Here is a 17,628-nt window from a genome sequence, read left to right as displayed (position 1 = left end):
CGAGGCAAATCTACAGAACAATGAACTAAAAAGTGCAGAAAAGGGGCTGTACCCCCCCCATCCAGGGAGTTTGATAGCAAATCTATATTTGTGTCCTAGTGGGAGAAACACAGGGTATCAATCGAACGCGTATCCAACCTCAACAGCCAGAAATAGATAAAAGGGCCAATGCAATGATTGTTTATGTGGGAAGCAGACGGCAATGTCGATATACGATATATATTCTTTCCCCTAAATTACCTGTGTTCTACAGTTTTTCTGTGTAAGTGTTTCCAGGGTTCTTTAAACTAGACCTGGACTGACCATCGGGCAAACTCCAGGGTGGGCCGGTGCGAAATGGATTATTTGACTGTACAGCGTTGGCATGTATGTCAATGGTGTTAAGTGTGTATACGTCAGCGTACGCCGTTAACATGAGAGTGTGTGTATGTCAGCGTATGATGGGTGTATGTTGAGTATCGGATGAGCCTGGGGTTAGTGGTGCAAATGAGGGAAGCGTTTGTGATATTAGAGCAAGGAGGTTGTGTGTTTGTATGTGCGTCTGTTTTAGTGCATCTGTATTAGTTACAGCAATGTACCCAGGAACCACTAACCATATATATTATATATAGTGATTGTACTTTGTATTTTTTAGATAACATTATAAACTAAAAGGAAATATTTGCAGAAATGCATCTTATTTTAGCAATTCACATTTCTTACTATTCAATAGAATACCAAGATCTCAAAATCTGTTAAGAGATATACACTGAGCCTAAAGCAGATTGTGTTTCGGTTATTATTTTCTGTAAATAACATTAATAAATGACATAACACGCCACCGCTGTATGAGAAACACACTCCTGGACCTCAGCACAAGCACCTTTGACTCAGCATTTACTCTAAATCTGTGTAATATTTTGTTTCACATGCCCTTCCCTTTCCATTTTCACCTACCGCATCTAATTATACTCAGCTGGATAAGAAATAAAAGAAATTCTCCTTCCCTGATTCAAAATGCATTTAATAAATGAAAAAACAAACAAATCAAATGGACAAATTGAAATATCATCATACCTGCCACCAATATTAAAGGTGCTGTCCCACTTTGCACTCCCTAGTACAGGGGTAGGCAATCTATGGCTCTCCAGATGTTATGAACTACATTTCCCTTGATGCTTTGTCAGCATTATGACTGTAAGAGCGTTATGGGAGATGTAGTCCACAACATCAGGAGAGCCAAAGATTGTCTACCCCTGCCCTAGTACAATAAAGCAAGTAAATGTATCTGTTGTTTTAAAACAATAGAAGCCGTTCAAATCTTTCATGCCCATCTGGCCACTTTGCGTGTATCTATTATTACAAAAGTGTTAACATTGTGTTTAGATAAAGTTGCAGAGTTTTGGAGGCCTGTGTTGGCTTGGCGTAGTCCCGGATAGTGTAAATGGGGCAGTTGAACCAATTCGGCAGAATCACACGGGCCCAAGAGTTCACGATGTATTGAAGCAGAGTGCCATCGTATGACATCACATCCCATCATTCTGCTTCAATACATCATTAAGGTGGCATGACATGTAAGCAGGTGGGTGGTCCTTCTCCAAGTCCCTTCTACAACCTGGAGTCCATCCTGCCTCTAGGCCCTGTCATCCTATTGGCCAGTCAGGCGTCCAATGTTCTGCTGCTCAATGGGCCGGTTACAAAAGAGATCTGTGCTTTCCTCCTGCGGCCCAATTACACGTGTGATTTGGTGCCTCAGTCGCATGCTCTTCCTAGAGAACACAATGTCCCAGTGCTCAGCAATCAGAATAGAGGATGTGGTAGGGGCTCTGCCCCACACCAGGCCTAGATGAATAGGTTGCTGGTTAAATGTGTGTTCTAGGCACGAATGGGCAGCTTCCGTGTTGTTCTCACTGGCACAAAGTGCACTAAAAGGCAAGTCCTAACGTCAGGTGCACCTGGACCCCCCTGACACATCGCTAATGACGACACGTCCCTGCATGACCCACGGTTTGAGAAATATGATGCTAACAAATCTGGGTTTCCGGGGAAACTTGTCCCAAGTAACCATCTGCCCTGGGCCCAGGCTTACACCGGGTGCATTGCAGCTGCCCCCGCCGGGAGCCACCAAGTTCTGAATCTGGAAGCCGGTGGAGCCACAGACTTCTCCACTAGCGATGACGTTGTGTCACAGAGTTCCGCGAGGATGCGCAGGCCTTCACCTGCCACCAAGGTGGAAGCAGAGTCTCTGGAGAGCATGCAGCAGGCTAAATGCCCCACTAGGCCCAAGGCCCCATTCTTAATAAAGAGAATGTGGTTCTTCAAGCCCCGCCATCGTAATCCCTCTCATCGTATGTACAGCACTTTACACATCGTTGGTGTTATTCCCCCAGCCTCATGTAAGTGCCACAAACAGACCAACATTTCTGTTTATCCCTGCTTGAGCACAGGTGACTCCATCAAATCCGTTGGCACTGATCAATTCACAGGTGCTCAAGCACCAATCTCCCTTAAGCGTCAGTTACTCTTGGCTGCCGTGAGCATATTATTAAGCAGCTTCTAAGACTAATAAGCTGAATTCTTGATTAGTAATAAACGAATCATTATAATAAATGTGAAATGACACGTTTAGCTATTGGCTCCCTACCGCACCAATTTTAGCCCACAAAAAGTCTGTAAAACACAAGAACAATACGCACGTAGCTGATTGTGATTGGTGGGCGCGGTCTGGGCCGGTCATGTGATCTCGGTGTGTTGTTCTGCCGTCAGTCTTATACTTTGTCCCGTCGGCTCCGTGTTCCAGTAAGACTGTCGGGGATATGGAGCGCTCCGTGCCCGTTATTGCCCTGTGCCTGCTGAGCTTGGGTGAGTGTCAGGTGTTCATGTGCGGCTGAGGAGGCAAACGTGGTGTTAGTGGGGGATGGGCCCGGCCATAGATCAGCTGCGATGTGGTCTGTAGGGAAAGCCAACATCCAGCTGGCCGGGTGAGGTCATCCTGGGTGGGTGAGGAGGACCACTAGAGTGCTTCTCCATGGTCACACTGGGAAGTTATGGTGACCAGGACCCATCACTGAGCCTGCTGGGAAGGGGCAGGAATGGTGACGTGATGTTGGGGCATTTATATGAGTACTAGTCCCCACCAGGGCAAATTACAGGGGGGGGGGTGAAACTCTTGGCTTATAAACTATATAGATTCAGGCTGAGGAACCAGGGGACCAGAGAGGGTAGGGGTATCTGCTGTAGGGGAAGATGGCTCATGCTGAGTAGGATGCAGGAATAAAGTTTGTGGCCAGCTGATGGTGAGCCTTGCAAGTTCAGGCTCCTGTTTCAGGAGGGTGTCTGAGAAGGCGGCCATCACTGGCATCTGTCTCTTCGTACCCAGGAGAGGCGAAACGCGCACCATGTCTGGTGAGGGGAGCTGACACCTTCGGTGTAAATCAGGAGCTGGCCTGGCACACTTTCAACCCCAGCCAACCCTAGCATAGAAAACGGACCTCCCTTCACCCAATAATCGCCCAATGCCAAGATGTGCGCTCGGCTCTCTGATACCTGCAGAGTACTTATAGGAACAAACCTGAAGAACCTCATCTAGATGAGCGTAGCATTAGTGGTGTTCTAGATATTCCATATTTAAAATTTGCTATTTAAAATATTTTGTTATAATTCACCTGTGTTCAGGCAGTATTGTCTGTAATAAGCTCTGGCGTTACTGGAAATGGAAGTCCTGAATTGGAAGGTCACGACAAGGTTGATAAAAGGGCAATCCATCCACAAAGCGGCTTTAATATCCAGTTTCATGGTAATCTAGACTGGCTGTTTTATCTTGGTGTAACTTGATGCAGGTCAATAACCATTCCACATGAACCTGAAGACTTCGTTACAAACAATTTCTCCGCGTGGAGAAGAGACTTTGACCCCTTGGGACCGAGTGGAATGGTGGCAGCGGCTGTGAAGAATGAGTTTCTGCTTTTCAAATTGCAGTTTGAAGGAGCCACGGGTTAAGATCTATAATAGAACTTGGTTGCCAGCCGTCAGCCTATTCTGCCACTTTGCTAAATAGGGGATGAAAGCCAGATTAGGCAACTAGCACCTCTTTGGTGTCCATTGTACCAAAAGTCCAGTGATGGTTGTCATGTGCTGTGGTCTAGAAACATGGAGAGCTTGTAGGCTTCCAACATCTGGATCATAGATGAGAAGTGACAGGCTTGTCATAAAAATAGATGCTCTCTAGTTTTAAGTCTTCGAGATGTTCCCATCATGCTCCTGCTTAGTTGGCTTTCTGAAATACCTGCAGCGTAGAACAGACTTTTGAGACCAGTCTGCATGATGTTGAGTTGCTGTTTATCATCTTACTGACCCGGTCCCAGCCATGAGGAACGTCATTGCTTCCATGTTTGTAAGAACGGTTATATGTTGCTGTGTGGAGCTGCTAATTAAAGCTCTGAGCCGTAATACTCTATTAGCTGAGTATTTCCTCTGCCTTCCCGTAGCCTCTTGGTATCTTAATGTGTAATGTATATAATCTAGATTGTAAACTCATTTGCCCAGGGCCCTCCTTGTTTCTCGAAGTCAAATGTTATAAACTGCTTATGTCCTGTTTTACCGTTGTACAGCGCTACTGGCTATGATGGTGCTATATAAAATAATACCAGTGAGATCAGTCATTCTTGGTGCGTAAAAAGTCTTCCTAACGTTCTAGAGCAGCCTTCTTAGAACCGGGGGGCGCACCGTAGTTACAGCAAAGATACGGCGCAGAATAATTTGGCTCGCTCGCCTCGTTCTGTCTGTTTAGCTCTAAATCTGAAAGTGTTTTGAAATGAAATAATCTTTTGTTGTCGGTCTCCAGGATAACGTGCTAATCGTTTGGAATTGTAATAATGTTGATTTGTGTAAACATTATTGCAATTAGTTCTGGCTCGTGTTATTCTGGATAACGATCTTGTTTGCTCTTACCGCGGCATCCATTATGTGGCACGGCATGGCGTGGCGTATACATTACTTACAGTTACTTCTCTGTCCCTGAAGATACAAATACGACCATAATATCCTATAAAAACTGTGTGATTTCCCCTTTAACTTAGACACCGATACCTAACCATGTGCATGCTACATCTGCAACATCTTGCTAATGTTATTCCTCCCCGTACCTGTGTATCAAAAGCAGAAAACGCACATAAACACGCTTACCGCCTTTGCTCCTACTCCCATTGATTGCAGCCCTTGGCCAGCATGGCTGAGGGTGGCTACTATCCTCTCTTTCAGCCCGCATGTGTAGTCTTCAGCTGCCCACCTTTGGCCCTTGGTTGGTCAAATATGCAGCGGTTATGAACTAGGAAATAATTGATGTAAGGGCTTAAGGAATTCTGATGTCATACCCTATGGGGGGGGGAGGCAGCTTTATGTTCCATATACTAGTGATTTTATGGAGAGTATATCTTTAGATATTATGGCTATATTTTTTTTGGCCTGGTGTCTCATTTTGAAAACTATTTATAGCTATATGATATATATTTATTATATATTAGTGTGTATGTATGTAATTTCTATTTCAAATGCGTTCCTTTTTACCTATTTTAATAGTTTTCATCTGTCTTCCAACAGGGCTCATGCGATCCGAAGGCTTTGAAGTTGAGATTAAGGATGCTTCCAATCACACGTGTATACGCGCCAGTTTGATGGCGAACTTCACCGTACAGTATGAAACAAACACAAGCACATCTGTAAGTCGTACTCGCCGCTAAATCATTTCGAAACTCAAATCGCTTTTTAACATTCCGAAAAAAGCCGTATTGTAAAAAGAAAAGAACCCCCCCCAAAAAAACCTGTGAGATCAGCTTCGCTGCACTCCGTCGACTAAATGAACATCTTGTTTTTCAATGCAAGTTAATGTTTGAACTGATTTTAGTGTTACTGTCCATAGTTCCAAGAAAACTTATTACAGACGGCACCAGTAGGTACTTTCCAGTATATCAGAACCTCCCTTAGATGGGCTCGCCTCATATTAATAATAATAATAATACCATAAATAATGCTAGTGGGAAAAGTTCATTTTAAAATGAAGTTAGGCAGAAAAAATAGGATTTTTGGGGAGGCTTATTGACCCCCCCCATATCCCCATCTAACTTGCCTGCGAACTTGGTTTAGTAAATAAACCCCTTATCAAATGTTGCAAATGGGGGGGGAAAAGCCAGGCCCCCCCCCATTGATTTAGGGGGATGTTCTCTATATATAATCCATTCTGACTTTTTTTTATTTTATTTTTTATTTTTTTTTATTTTTTTATTTTTTAGAAAAAGGCGAATTTCTCGGCACCGCCGTCTGTAACCACGACCGGGAGTAGTTGTGACGGGGAATCTCCTTTGCTGGTGGTACACTTTGGGGATAGTCTGTCGTGGAGTCTGAACTTCACGAGAAACGACACTGTGTACAGCGGGAGCGTGCTCACCTTCACCTACAACACAAACGACACCACATTCTTTCCAGACGCGCTCCCACAAGGTAATGTAATGGGGACCGCCGATACATTTTACTGCCTCGCATACATCCTTCTGTAAATCTACATCATAATAAATTCACGCGCTCTAATAACGGGACCCGTTCATGCAATTACAAAGCAGGGGATTTCACTTATTGCATGTAGCCGATATAATTAAGAGAATTCCTTCTGCCGTCGCTCTATTTAGGATTACTAAGTTCCAGCACAAAGTTCTTGGATTCCATCCCACTGAACCGCACTTATAAATGCATCCACGATGAGGTCCTATCTTCTGGAAACGTCACCCAGCACATATGGAATGTAACGTTACAAGCGTTTGTACAGAATGATACTTTTGGTCAAGGTGAGTCTTGATCCACATGTTTGGGGTTCATGGCTAGTGGGCGTCCCACCTGCATCCCATCGTTCTATATATTTACTCATTGAGCTTTCAAGCTCTTGCCTACAGCGTGTTAAGACCTTGCCAAGCTTAGTTTTGAGATTCTTCCTTGTTTAGTGTTGAAATCTAGAACATGTCAGTATATAGAGTGGCTAACGGTTTGTTTACATTAGTCTCTGTCCAGTTCTTCCTGGATGAAAGGAAACTTAGAGATCGTGGAAAGGGTCATCGTTCTTCCTACCATCCCATTGTTATGCCTTTTATAGTTTCTGTTTACGCAATTCTTTCGAAGGTTTTAGTTTCCTCCATGAGGACGGATGGCTTCCCTTCCATTTTAACTGTAAAACCTTAACGTGGATCAGTGTGGGTGACAAGGCTTCCTGATTATGAATGATCTAAAAATGTGGGTTTTACGAGAGTTACTTCTTCTAAGGGTCATCAGTAGGTTCCTTATTTCGCGTGTGTGCTTAGGACTCTTATGCAGTATCTGTTTTCCCTTAACTTATGCATTGTTAATGATTTATCAGGCTTTGCCATAGAAGACTGTACTTTCCACCCCATACGTGGTTAAAAGGCCCCCTGCCCCCTGATTATTCAGTGAAGAATGCTATTTCCTCCTGTACTTATTGTGCATCATTCCATCTTAGATTATTATATTTCCTTTACCTTGTCCCCCTCAGAGGTCTCTTGTGATGCTGATAAACCAACACCTGCGCCAACACCTGTGCCAACACCTACACCAACACATGCACCAACTACTACTCCTAATGCCACAGTCCCTATACCCACCTCCAAGCCTTTGGATAAACCCTCCATCGGTAACTATTCGGTTTTTAATACGTCTGGGAAATGCCTCCTGGCTTCCATGGGTCTGCAGCTGAACGCATCTTCTCGTATCGGCAGCGTGGTAAGTTTGTTTCATGTATAAAGCACGCTTTTTCTTTTAATGCTGTTTATACCAGAGACAGGGGGCTGTGAATTCACTCTACTTTACTGCAGAGATTTCCCCCTTTTATCTCTACAAATTGAGACAGTCTTTTCCCCAAAGAGGGAGCTATTATGAGATTACACCACCCTAAACCGAATTTACAGACTCAAGTTTATGACACCTGCTTTAATACATGATGTGATTGACTAACCTTTTGGGTCAGGTAGCCCTCTCTGCCCCAGTGTTGCTGTGTTAACTAGCAGGATCCCTGACTGTAAATACGATTGGCTGTGCCATAGCATGTATATTTTGCTGCAGGTGGGATTAGATTCTTATTGGTTGTGACGCCAGCTTTGTGCCCTGAAAGGCTTTGGGAGGGACTCAGAGCTATCGAAACTTTGCCTGCTATTACTGTATGATTTAATCACTTAGTGGATGTCTCCTTTCCCACAGCTCTGCTTCTTCACTTGCTTCTTCTTGTTCTTCTGTCTTCTGCAATATTCTGGTCTCTTGGAGTACTTCTGCAAAAGGGTGGAGCCACAGGGAGAGCCTCTCCCTGTTCCTCCAATCAGGTGTGCCCAAAGGCACTTCCCTTTTGCAGAAGTACCTGGATAATGGAGCTGATACAGGGGGAAGCAGAAGGAGCAGAGATGCGGAAAAGGAGGAGACCGGGACATGGATGCTTGAAGGAAAGAAGCCATTGGGAGAGCTTGTGTGTGAGTGACAAGCCCCTAGGCGTTGATACAGATCTGCAGTCTGAATAAAAGATGACTTCAGCGTTTTTTTTTGTTTTTTTTTCCCTTTATAATCTAGCAAATATTTATTAGGGGCATAATATGCTGTGATCACGTGTATTAATTCGAATTATGTATGGCCAGCTGTTAAGTGTTTTATAAAACCTCTTAAAGAAGCCCCCTTCTCTCATTAACGTGCTGCTCTTCTCGGTAGGGTGTATACAATATTAACCCCATCACTACAAATGCATCTGGAACCTGTGGAAATGAAACCGCCACCTTGAAGCTCACCGATACCAGTGTGGTGATTGAATTTTATTTTGCGATCGTAAGTACCTTTTTGTATGTAACTTGCATATAAAACAATCTTTTTTGACTGCATGCTTAGTTATGCGGACACATTGCTGCTGAACATGTATGAAGTGCAGTGAAAATATCTGATTAAATTCTTAATTTGTTGTTCTAACAGAGAAAGAGCAAATTTTACCTTCAGGAAGTTAACGTCACTCTGACAAATGGTTCTGGTGAGTTTTGATTATTTATATAGAAATTCTGTGCTCTGCAACGTATCTTGTATAAAATCCCCTTTACTCAGGTCAGTTTAATTTTGTTATTTTCTGTTCTAAGCCAGCTCCTTCGCAGAATAGATATAACCATATTAGACCAAGAGAAGAAAGTCGTTAGTTGATGTTATTATTGAGCAAATCTATGAAAAGATGTAGCATCACATGCTGTTAGGGCTTCAGAAGGCTCTTCATTATATCCAAAGATGAGGCTTGAGGTCCTGAAAAGCTTATGTGGCAGTGGTGTATTCTCGCCTAGGGTGGCAGGTCCATGGTGCTGGCAGTCCCTCTGCTGCCAAACCAGGGGCAGATGGCCTCTTGGGCGATCTGGCTACCCAATATCCAACTGCCCTCTATGCCAGTTACACAGGCGATCTTTGATGTCCTCAACCGGGCCCTGTGCGATACGGATGATGTGCCAACTCGGCACAGTTGCCGTAGCGTGCATTTATAAGGCGCTGTATGCCTTTAAGACACGGAGCAGAGGGATATGAGGTCATATCCAGGCGCACCATGTCTTAAAGTTACGGGATGCATTTTAAGGCTGTGCAGACTGACTAGGTGGGGGCGGAAGGTAAATGCATTGCTGGGTAAAAGTAATCAACTTTATTTCAGAAAATCCACAATTTTAGTACGTCTTACAGTGTCTGGCCGTGTTCTTTTCCTTCTAAATAAAGATGAACTCATGTTTGCACTCTTCATGTTATGTGGATCAGTGCTTGCTGAAGACCTCCCCATGTATGTAGGTCTACACAGGACTGCAAATGTGGTGAAATGCTGCGTCTTATAACCATTGCTTTGATCGTGTTGGTATCTTCGTGTTTTTGTGTTTCAGCATCCTCATCTGTATTAAACCAAAACTTAAGTCTATGGGAAGCTTCTGTAGGAAACTCTTACCTGTGCCGAAAAGAGCAGGTTATTGTAGTGTCTGAGGACCTGCGCGTTAACACGTTTGAAGTGAGGGTCCAACCTTTTGGTGTACGTGATGAAACATATGCAACAGGTAAGAACCTGTCCATTCTTATAAATGACTTCGTGTTATATACACACACGCTTCCTACAGAGAACAGTCTGTGTACTTGGAGCTCCATCTTTTACATATGTATTTTGAACATAATTTTGTTCGTGGTTTCCTTTAACCTACCTCTGCAGCCTTGGTTGATCGCCAGCAGCTAATGGTTCGTGTGTGTGTGTGTGTGTGTGTGTGTGTGTGTGTATATAATGCAGGCGCATTGAGGACCTTGAGGGTCTTTCCATGTTATACTGTTTGTGTAAAGGAGTCTTATAACAACGAATGTCCCAGAATACAGATCCAAATCTCATTGCTACGGCAGTTAAGATGTCTGTGCAAAGGTCATAGTGCAACAAAGCAGGATATTCTCGCACACCCAGGAAACCCTATTTAAAAACGTCTATCTTAAATGTAAATGTCTGTATATTAATTACCCCGCCGCTGTCAGAGTATCCCAATCTTGGCAAGTTCTAACTAATGCCTGGTATTGCTTACCAAGATGCTAAATCAGTGTTCCTGCAGCGCTGACACACTCCTGCTAGCTTAAACTTCCTCTGGACCCCATTAATGACCATAATTCTGCCGAATGCATTAAGTACAACTGTAGGAACAAACATAGTACTCTGGCACCCGCATCCCGCTGTCTCTCTTCCAGGATGTGCCCTTTCTCTAGTAGCTCAGAATGGTAGATGGGTGTGAACGTAATCCTCTACAGCCCATAATGTCAGAGACAAAGGAATGTATAATAAACTTCAAAAGTTTTAAATACCTTGCCTATACCATCGGTAGGTCATAGTAAATCTTGGTAATGCCCTCCTACCCCTTAAACAAGTGTCCCTCTGGCATTTTTGAAATCGTGGCAGGTATGGTTTTTTTTTTTTTTTTCTTGCATGTTTGTTTTCTTCTCTCAACACCAAGTTTTTATTTTGTTTTTTGTTCCCTGTTTACAGCTGATGAATGCTCACTCGACGATGGCTCCATTTTAATTCCAATCGTAGTTGGTGCAGCACTTGCTGGCTTAATTATCATTATTGTGATTGCTTACTTAATTGGTAGAAGAAAAAGCTATGCTGGGTATCAAACCCTTTAAGGGGCATCACACTGATTTGATTTGATTTTTTTTCTTCTTTTTTTATCGCTTTGTTATTTCTTGGTTGAGATTAAAATTTTCTCTTCCACTTATTTTAGCTTGGGGTGGCGCTTATACTACGTTGTTTGTTTGACCAAAAGTACCAGTCATGGCATTTCTGGTCAAGTAACGACTAGTATGGGACAATCCGGCAACACCTGAAATAACAAAGGAGTTTTTACTTTTCTTTTTCTCTCTCAATCTTGATTTTCTGATACACACTAACGCTGCTAAAATAAAAGGGAATGAATCCTGTAATAATGCAGTTTCCCATCCTCTTATTTGCTTTCGTATTTTAATGTCTTTTGTTTGTGTCAAGCATTCCGGTTTCAGTATTAAGCCCCCCTTTCCTAGCTTTGTATTTGGGGTGCTGTATAACTTAATATTTCTACATTATCCACATATCCTAGAAAATAGGCCTTTAAATAATAATAAAAAAAAGCTATGTACTGTCTTCTATTTCCTACCACCATTCTTTTCTGTGTAACTTACTGTAAACAGTGTACACACAAGCACCCAAAAGATGAGACGGACGAAGGTAGTCCAGATACTTCATGTATAACTGAAAGATACCTGACCTTAATGTGTTGCTGACTTTATCATCGATCCAAAGCAACCATGGGGTTGTAAAACCTTACACAGAAAATACTTTTTCTGTCGCAGGGATCATGTGACTAAACTGAGTCCTTATCTAGAGGGGGCAGGGTGCTTTTGCTTTAGAACACCTTGTGTCTCTTACTCGTGTCTGCTGCCTGCAGGTGAAAGTACAAGAAAATACTGGTGGCAGGTAAATGGTGCATGCCGGGGATCATACTCAAGTGATTCTGGTGCAGAGTTTCAGAAGTGGACTGTAGTAGACAGTGAAGTGCTCCTACTGATTGGACCATACCACTAGACTGGATCATACCACTCAATACTTTTCACCAGAATCACATGTTGCGTATAGCTGCCTCTAGTTTCCTATTCTTCCAAGCTAGCATGCAATCTCTTTTGGTATAAAAGGTCTAATGTGTACCAGCTAACTGCCTAAATAACTCCTGTTAAGTTTCCGTTACATCCTAATAACATGTTAACATCCTCTCTTAGATAGTGTTCAGGGATTCTTGGGGAGCATTACTCTAATATTATAGTCGGCTAATTATTTATTGTGATGGACCCATGTTTAGTAATGGAATTAATTTTGAAATTAATTTACCACTTTATAGTTCTTGTACTTTTTTATTTTTTTTTATTTTTTTAATAGAACTTATTTTTTGTATGTTCTTTTTTTTTTCTTCTGACTGACTGCATTAAAAGTATTAAAATTGTGTTCTATACAATAAATTGGAAGAACAAAAGTTGATTTGCTGTTTTTTATATGCTTGTAGAAATTTATATTTGTAATTTTTATAAACCGTTCTTAACAAAAGTAACTAGCAGAACATTAAAATGTTTAAACTACCTGCACTCCATACCAGAAAGTACATTTCTCAGGCCCCCAGTGCTGGCCAAAGCATTGATTCTCATCTACAACGTCCCTCAACGTACCCCTACCTGAACATTAACAAGGGTAATAGTGTTTCACTGATTCCCTGTCCGCTAAAGCCAGGGAAGCAGTCCCCAAAACTAGTGGAGGAGCTTTCTGTCCATGAAAGCATTCCTTCTTCCTCCTTTGGACATCTCACTGAGCCAAGACTAGAGATGACTGGGAGAAAGTATACCGCAGGAGTGCAGGTGCGAGCTGACAAGCTAGGGGATACAAATGCATGTTGGGGATTTTACAGAATCCCTCCAAGAATCTGCAAAGAGAAGTACATGAAAATGTCCCCCCCGGGGGGCACTCTATCATATGCGTTCAAGTGCTGGAGTGTTTGAAGTGAACAAAGTACTGGAAGCTGAAATGAAGAACACATTATTAGCTTGTGCCTGTGGATTGCCCCCTTTTGCCAGGCTATTTAGTTGACATTTTGAAGGCTGGCTCCAAGGGCTGTTGTCAGGGATGTGGTTTTATAATTGACAACAAAATGTTTTTGTTGAATAATGCGAAAGGAAACAAGGGGGGGAAATAAACTGGTGAAGAGCACAACAAGAGGGAGATAGAAGAGACCAGAAATAAGAGCAGGGAAAGAAAAAGTGGGGTAGGAGGAAAGAAGGGAAGATAAAAGAGAAAACTGAGGTGAGACGAGTGAGGCCCTTCTCTCCCGGTGATATGGTGTGAAGCCTTGGCTTGGTCTGTGCTACTAGAGTAGGTTCACGCAACGCAAATACTGAAGTTATGATGCAGACTGCCCTCCACCCTGCTGCTTCTGCGACCCAGAGGTCTGGGGTTTACATCTTTACTCTGAGACTGCCCCAGTCAAACGGTGATGGGTACAACGGTAGGCTGAGGAAGGGGGGCTATTGCCCCTAGGATGCTCTCAAAAAAAATGGCTGGACCGACTTGGACCAGCCCACTTCTGGGTGCAGGTAGGGAAGGTAACGGGGGAGTGAGTGTCTGTTAGCATGAGTATGTGTTACTGTGTTTTAGTTTATGTATGTTTGTAGCATTAGTGTGTGTCTGTGTTTCAGCGAGGGACAGCAAGGGGCCAATGGGGCCTCTTGGTGATGCCAGCCCTGGGCAGGTGGCAGCACTTGCTGTGAAATGATATCTGCGTGAACACTTGCCAGACCAAGAGAGCTGTTTGTAGATCATTTATGAAAATGCCCTTTAAAGTGTCATTAGAAGATATCTTCTATGCTTAGTTATCACTTCCACGTTACTGTATGTATGTAACCAGACTACAATCAAAGGGAGAGAGAAGAGAATAATCTTGGGGAAACTTTGAATTATCATATTACATTCTTAATTTTTAAACATTTTGCTCAATGAAAACCAAAATTGGCTTTTGACAATTTTTCAACTCTGACAATCTTTCTTAAACTTTTTTTTTGTTTTGTTTTTAACGTAATTGAAAATGCCCAGGGCATGGAACTTTCCCTGTCGTATGCTGGTGTTTCTGTAAAACACTAATCTTTACATTACACATATTTGCTTCCATGTCCATCATTGGCCAGAATAACAGCCCTGGAAGTCCGGACGTGAAATTCAATTTTTAATGGTTTTCAGATTACCTTTTGTCAGTTTTGTGTTGCTTTGTTTTTCTTTATTTTTTTTGTTTTTCCCCCCCTGTTTTTATTTTGTCCGGCCCTGTAGCTGAAGATTGCTTTGCAGATCAGGACTTCACTGTGCCGATAATCGTGGGAGCTGCATTGGGAGTCTTAGTAATCCTAGTGATGGTGGCCTATTTCGTTGCTCGCAAGAGGAGTCTATCAGCTGGATATGAACATTTTTAAAAACTTCAATGTGCAAACAAAAAAAGCTATTTGTGTGACTTTAATTTCTTATTTTTAGGATCATGTAGTTTTTTTATTTTTTATTATTCCATATGAAAATTGTGCCTGTCTTAATTGTCTAGAGGGGTTTTTAAAACCCGTATAATAAAAATGAGACTGATATAAGCACATTCGTTTTATAAAACCCACTATGTTGCTTTTTGTATGCCACATTCTAAAGGAATATTTTAGTATTAAAACCTCTTCCAAATGCACATTTTTTATGTCACTGCTCCCCACATTAACAAACCTGTGCATAGTATTAGTTCTGTACCACTATGTATTTAAGGGACCTGCTGGAGTCCAGTTTGCATATACATGACCCTTTGTTATGAAATTGTATTTATTGTATGTACTATGTATGTATACTAGTGTCTGTGTATATGTATGTAATTTGTATACACACAAAAACCAAAGCTACTTAGACCCCTTGCCAAATGTTCTCATCTTACTAAATTACGAATGGCACATTGACGTTTTGTTCTGTATGATACTTTATTTGAAAATCCAACTTCAAAAGTCAGTTATGCAAGCAACATACTTCTACTCTTCAACTCATGCACGTTCTATTTGATGGAGCCACGTAAATTAATATACATTCGCTTTGTCCTCAGCGTGGGAGTGATTCCAGCCCGTTTTTCTTGGAGAATTTGCTCCAGGTTGTTGAGGTTGGGTGACCGCACGTTTTCCGACACTGCCTTAGTTTGTTAATACCATTATGTAAGTTATGGTGGGTAAAGGTGATGGATAACCCTTCCACTAAAATGAAGGGGGTAATAGAAGCATTATTAAACACAAGTTTTGTCTAAAGGCTGTCTTGTACAGCGGGCAATTACTTTCAAGGGATCCATGTATAAAGTGGATATAGAGGCAAAAGGTGATAATTGTTGACCTTATTTGCATGAGCCTACCCAGAATCCCTTGTGGTTGTGGCAGCGCCATGAGATTTCTGAGGGAAAAACAAGCCTTCTGCCTTGTCTGGTGTCTGTAGATGAGTGTTAATAATACTTCTACTACCCGCTTAGTTTGTCGATGGAATTAAAATCAAGACTTTGAGTTGCACTTTTTGTTCTCGAGATAATCCATTATTTTTTGGCCTTGTGCTTTCGGTTCCTCTTAAGCATCAGTTGTTTTTGTTTCTTATTGGATGGACGCAGATTTCCTGATTACATTTTTGTCCGATATCGAAGACATATTTCCATCTAGCAGATATTAATACATCACTTCAATTTCTTAATATAATGCAAATTTAGCAGGCCGGAAAGAACTGATCAGACCTCCCATACTAGCGGTATCAGTCCATATTGATGATTTTTTTTGGCGAGGAGAGATAGATGGTAGGTTTAGGTGAGATTTTAATGTTGTTTCCCTCCTTCACAATCAATGAAAGAAGGAGAAAGGCTTTTTAGTCAATATAGAAACCAATATTCTTTGATAAGCTTAAAGCCGCAATAAGTTTCCTTTGGCTGAAGAAAGAAAAGAAAATATATCTACACATACACATGTTGTGAGAGCGCGACACATCAATTTTAGGTTATAAATGATTATAGATTGGTGACCAGTCCATTTTACTGAAATATTTGGATCTAAATGAAACACAACGAGGTTCCTTATCTTTTTCTTTCTTTTTTCTTCTGTCACTCTCTTTCAGCAGCTGAAGAATGCATTGCTGACACTGATCTGAGCTTCCTTATTCCAATCGCAGTGGGGACAGTGCTTGTATTTCTTATAATCCTTGTTCTTATCTCTTATTTAATTGGAAGAAGAAAGAGTCGCACAGGCTATCAATCTGTTTAACATCTAAACTATCCTGCGTTTCCTTTCTACAATCTTTGACTAAATTCTATTCTTGTAAGATGCTGGCCGCTTCATCCATAGTGGAATTAAGGTTTAAAATCTTTTGCCTAAATATTTGTGCAAGAAAGCCAATACCATGACTTTGTTGGTGTTTAGGGGAGATTTTTTTAAACCAGGTTTTGCCCTGACAATGGAGTAACGTATTCCATAAGCTTCTTGCTTCCCAAAGAACCAAGTATATGTGTGACTCTCACTCTGGGTAAAACACAATTGCAAAGTATGCTGCAGCCCGATATAAATTCCATGACTATTATTTGGGAGATTTTAAGGAAAAGCTGTGACATTGCATTTTCTCACCAAGGTCTCGACATTTTAGCGTATAATATGTCATTATCTAGCTACTTTTATGAGGACAGGTCCTTTGTTGCATTAAGCTCTGTAATAGATTCTGCATTATTATAATTTATTATCCACCATCATATTCCACAGTGCTTTATAATTGATAAAAAAGTCATAAATAGTGCCTCACATGAACAATCTGATTTTATCGAAACAAAAGATGATGAGCACTCTGTTGAAATAAATATACAGGAGGAGGAGGGGAATATGTAATCCAAATGAAAAGGTTTCTGTTGAGACAGAATGGGTCATTGTTACAGGCATGACTCAACTTTCTTAAACTAGTTGGCTTACTATATTGTGTTGTGTTATTCAGAATGCATGCTATACCAAAGCTGACCACTGGTTGGCGCCATTGCAGTCAAAAGGCTAGTTAATTTTGATTTCTATATATTGAAGGATTCTACATATATTACACTACATAACATAATGAAAGTCTTAAATATAATCTCCTTAAATTATTTTTTTGAATGTAGACTTGATACGTTGCTTACATATTATGCTATCACGAAATGAAGACATCAATAAAAACATATTTTGATGCTATTTGCAAATAAACTTCCAAAACCCTGCATACGTTTTGTGTGGTGATGTCACACAGCACTCATACACAATACATTCGTAGGACCATCTTTAAAGTTAATGGGCAAGCACCCACGGACAGTTAGCTGCTTGTGGGTCCCCAAAGATGGCTAGAGTCCATATTAACCCCTCATTGCCTTCCCTCTTGCTCACTTTATATGTGCTGAAGCCTCATTAGTCTTGATTTGCTTGCGGTGATTCATAAAGTCAAAGTATATGCTCTAATTGCCAGAAGAAACACAGTTGCGGTACAGTCCCATTAATGTTTAGTGCAGAAACCCT

At 41.6% G+C, this 17,628-nt stretch overlaps 1 protein-coding gene across 3 annotated transcripts; it reads left to right on the top strand.

Annotated features, from left to right (window-relative positions):
• The first annotated feature begins 2,703 nt into the window (after positions 1-2,703).
• LAMP2 (lysosomal associated membrane protein 2) lies at positions 2,704-16,477 on the top strand. 3 transcript variants are annotated; one of them, XM_053472933.1, is made up of 9 exons: positions 2,704-2,841; positions 5,578-5,696; positions 6,267-6,474; positions 6,660-6,815; positions 7,532-7,758; positions 8,728-8,841; positions 8,983-9,037; positions 9,912-10,079; positions 16,223-16,477. In XM_053472933.1, the coding sequence occupies exons 1-9, from the start codon at positions 2,796-2,798 to the stop codon at positions 16,363-16,365; spliced, it is 1,236 nt and encodes a 411-aa protein (XP_053328908.1). In that variant the 5' UTR covers positions 2,704-2,795; the 3' UTR covers positions 16,366-16,477. The 3 variants fall into 3 exon arrangements, with proteins under 3 accessions (XP_053328908.1, XP_053328909.1, XP_053328910.1); XM_053472934.1 differs by lacking the exon at positions 16,223-16,477 and adding an exon at positions 14,390-15,045; XM_053472935.1 differs by lacking the exon at positions 16,223-16,477 and adding an exon at positions 11,039-11,192.
• The last annotated feature ends 1,151 nt before the right edge of the window (positions 16,478-17,628 follow it).

This window comes from Spea bombifrons, chromosome 8 (genome assembly GCF_027358695.1).
Source record: "Spea bombifrons isolate aSpeBom1 chromosome 8, aSpeBom1.2.pri, whole genome shotgun sequence".
Taxonomy (NCBI): Eukaryota; Metazoa; Chordata; class Amphibia; order Anura; family Pelobatidae; genus Spea; species Spea bombifrons.
The sequence above is the reverse complement of the archived record's forward strand: the minus strand, read 5'-3'. Positions and strand labels throughout refer to the sequence as shown.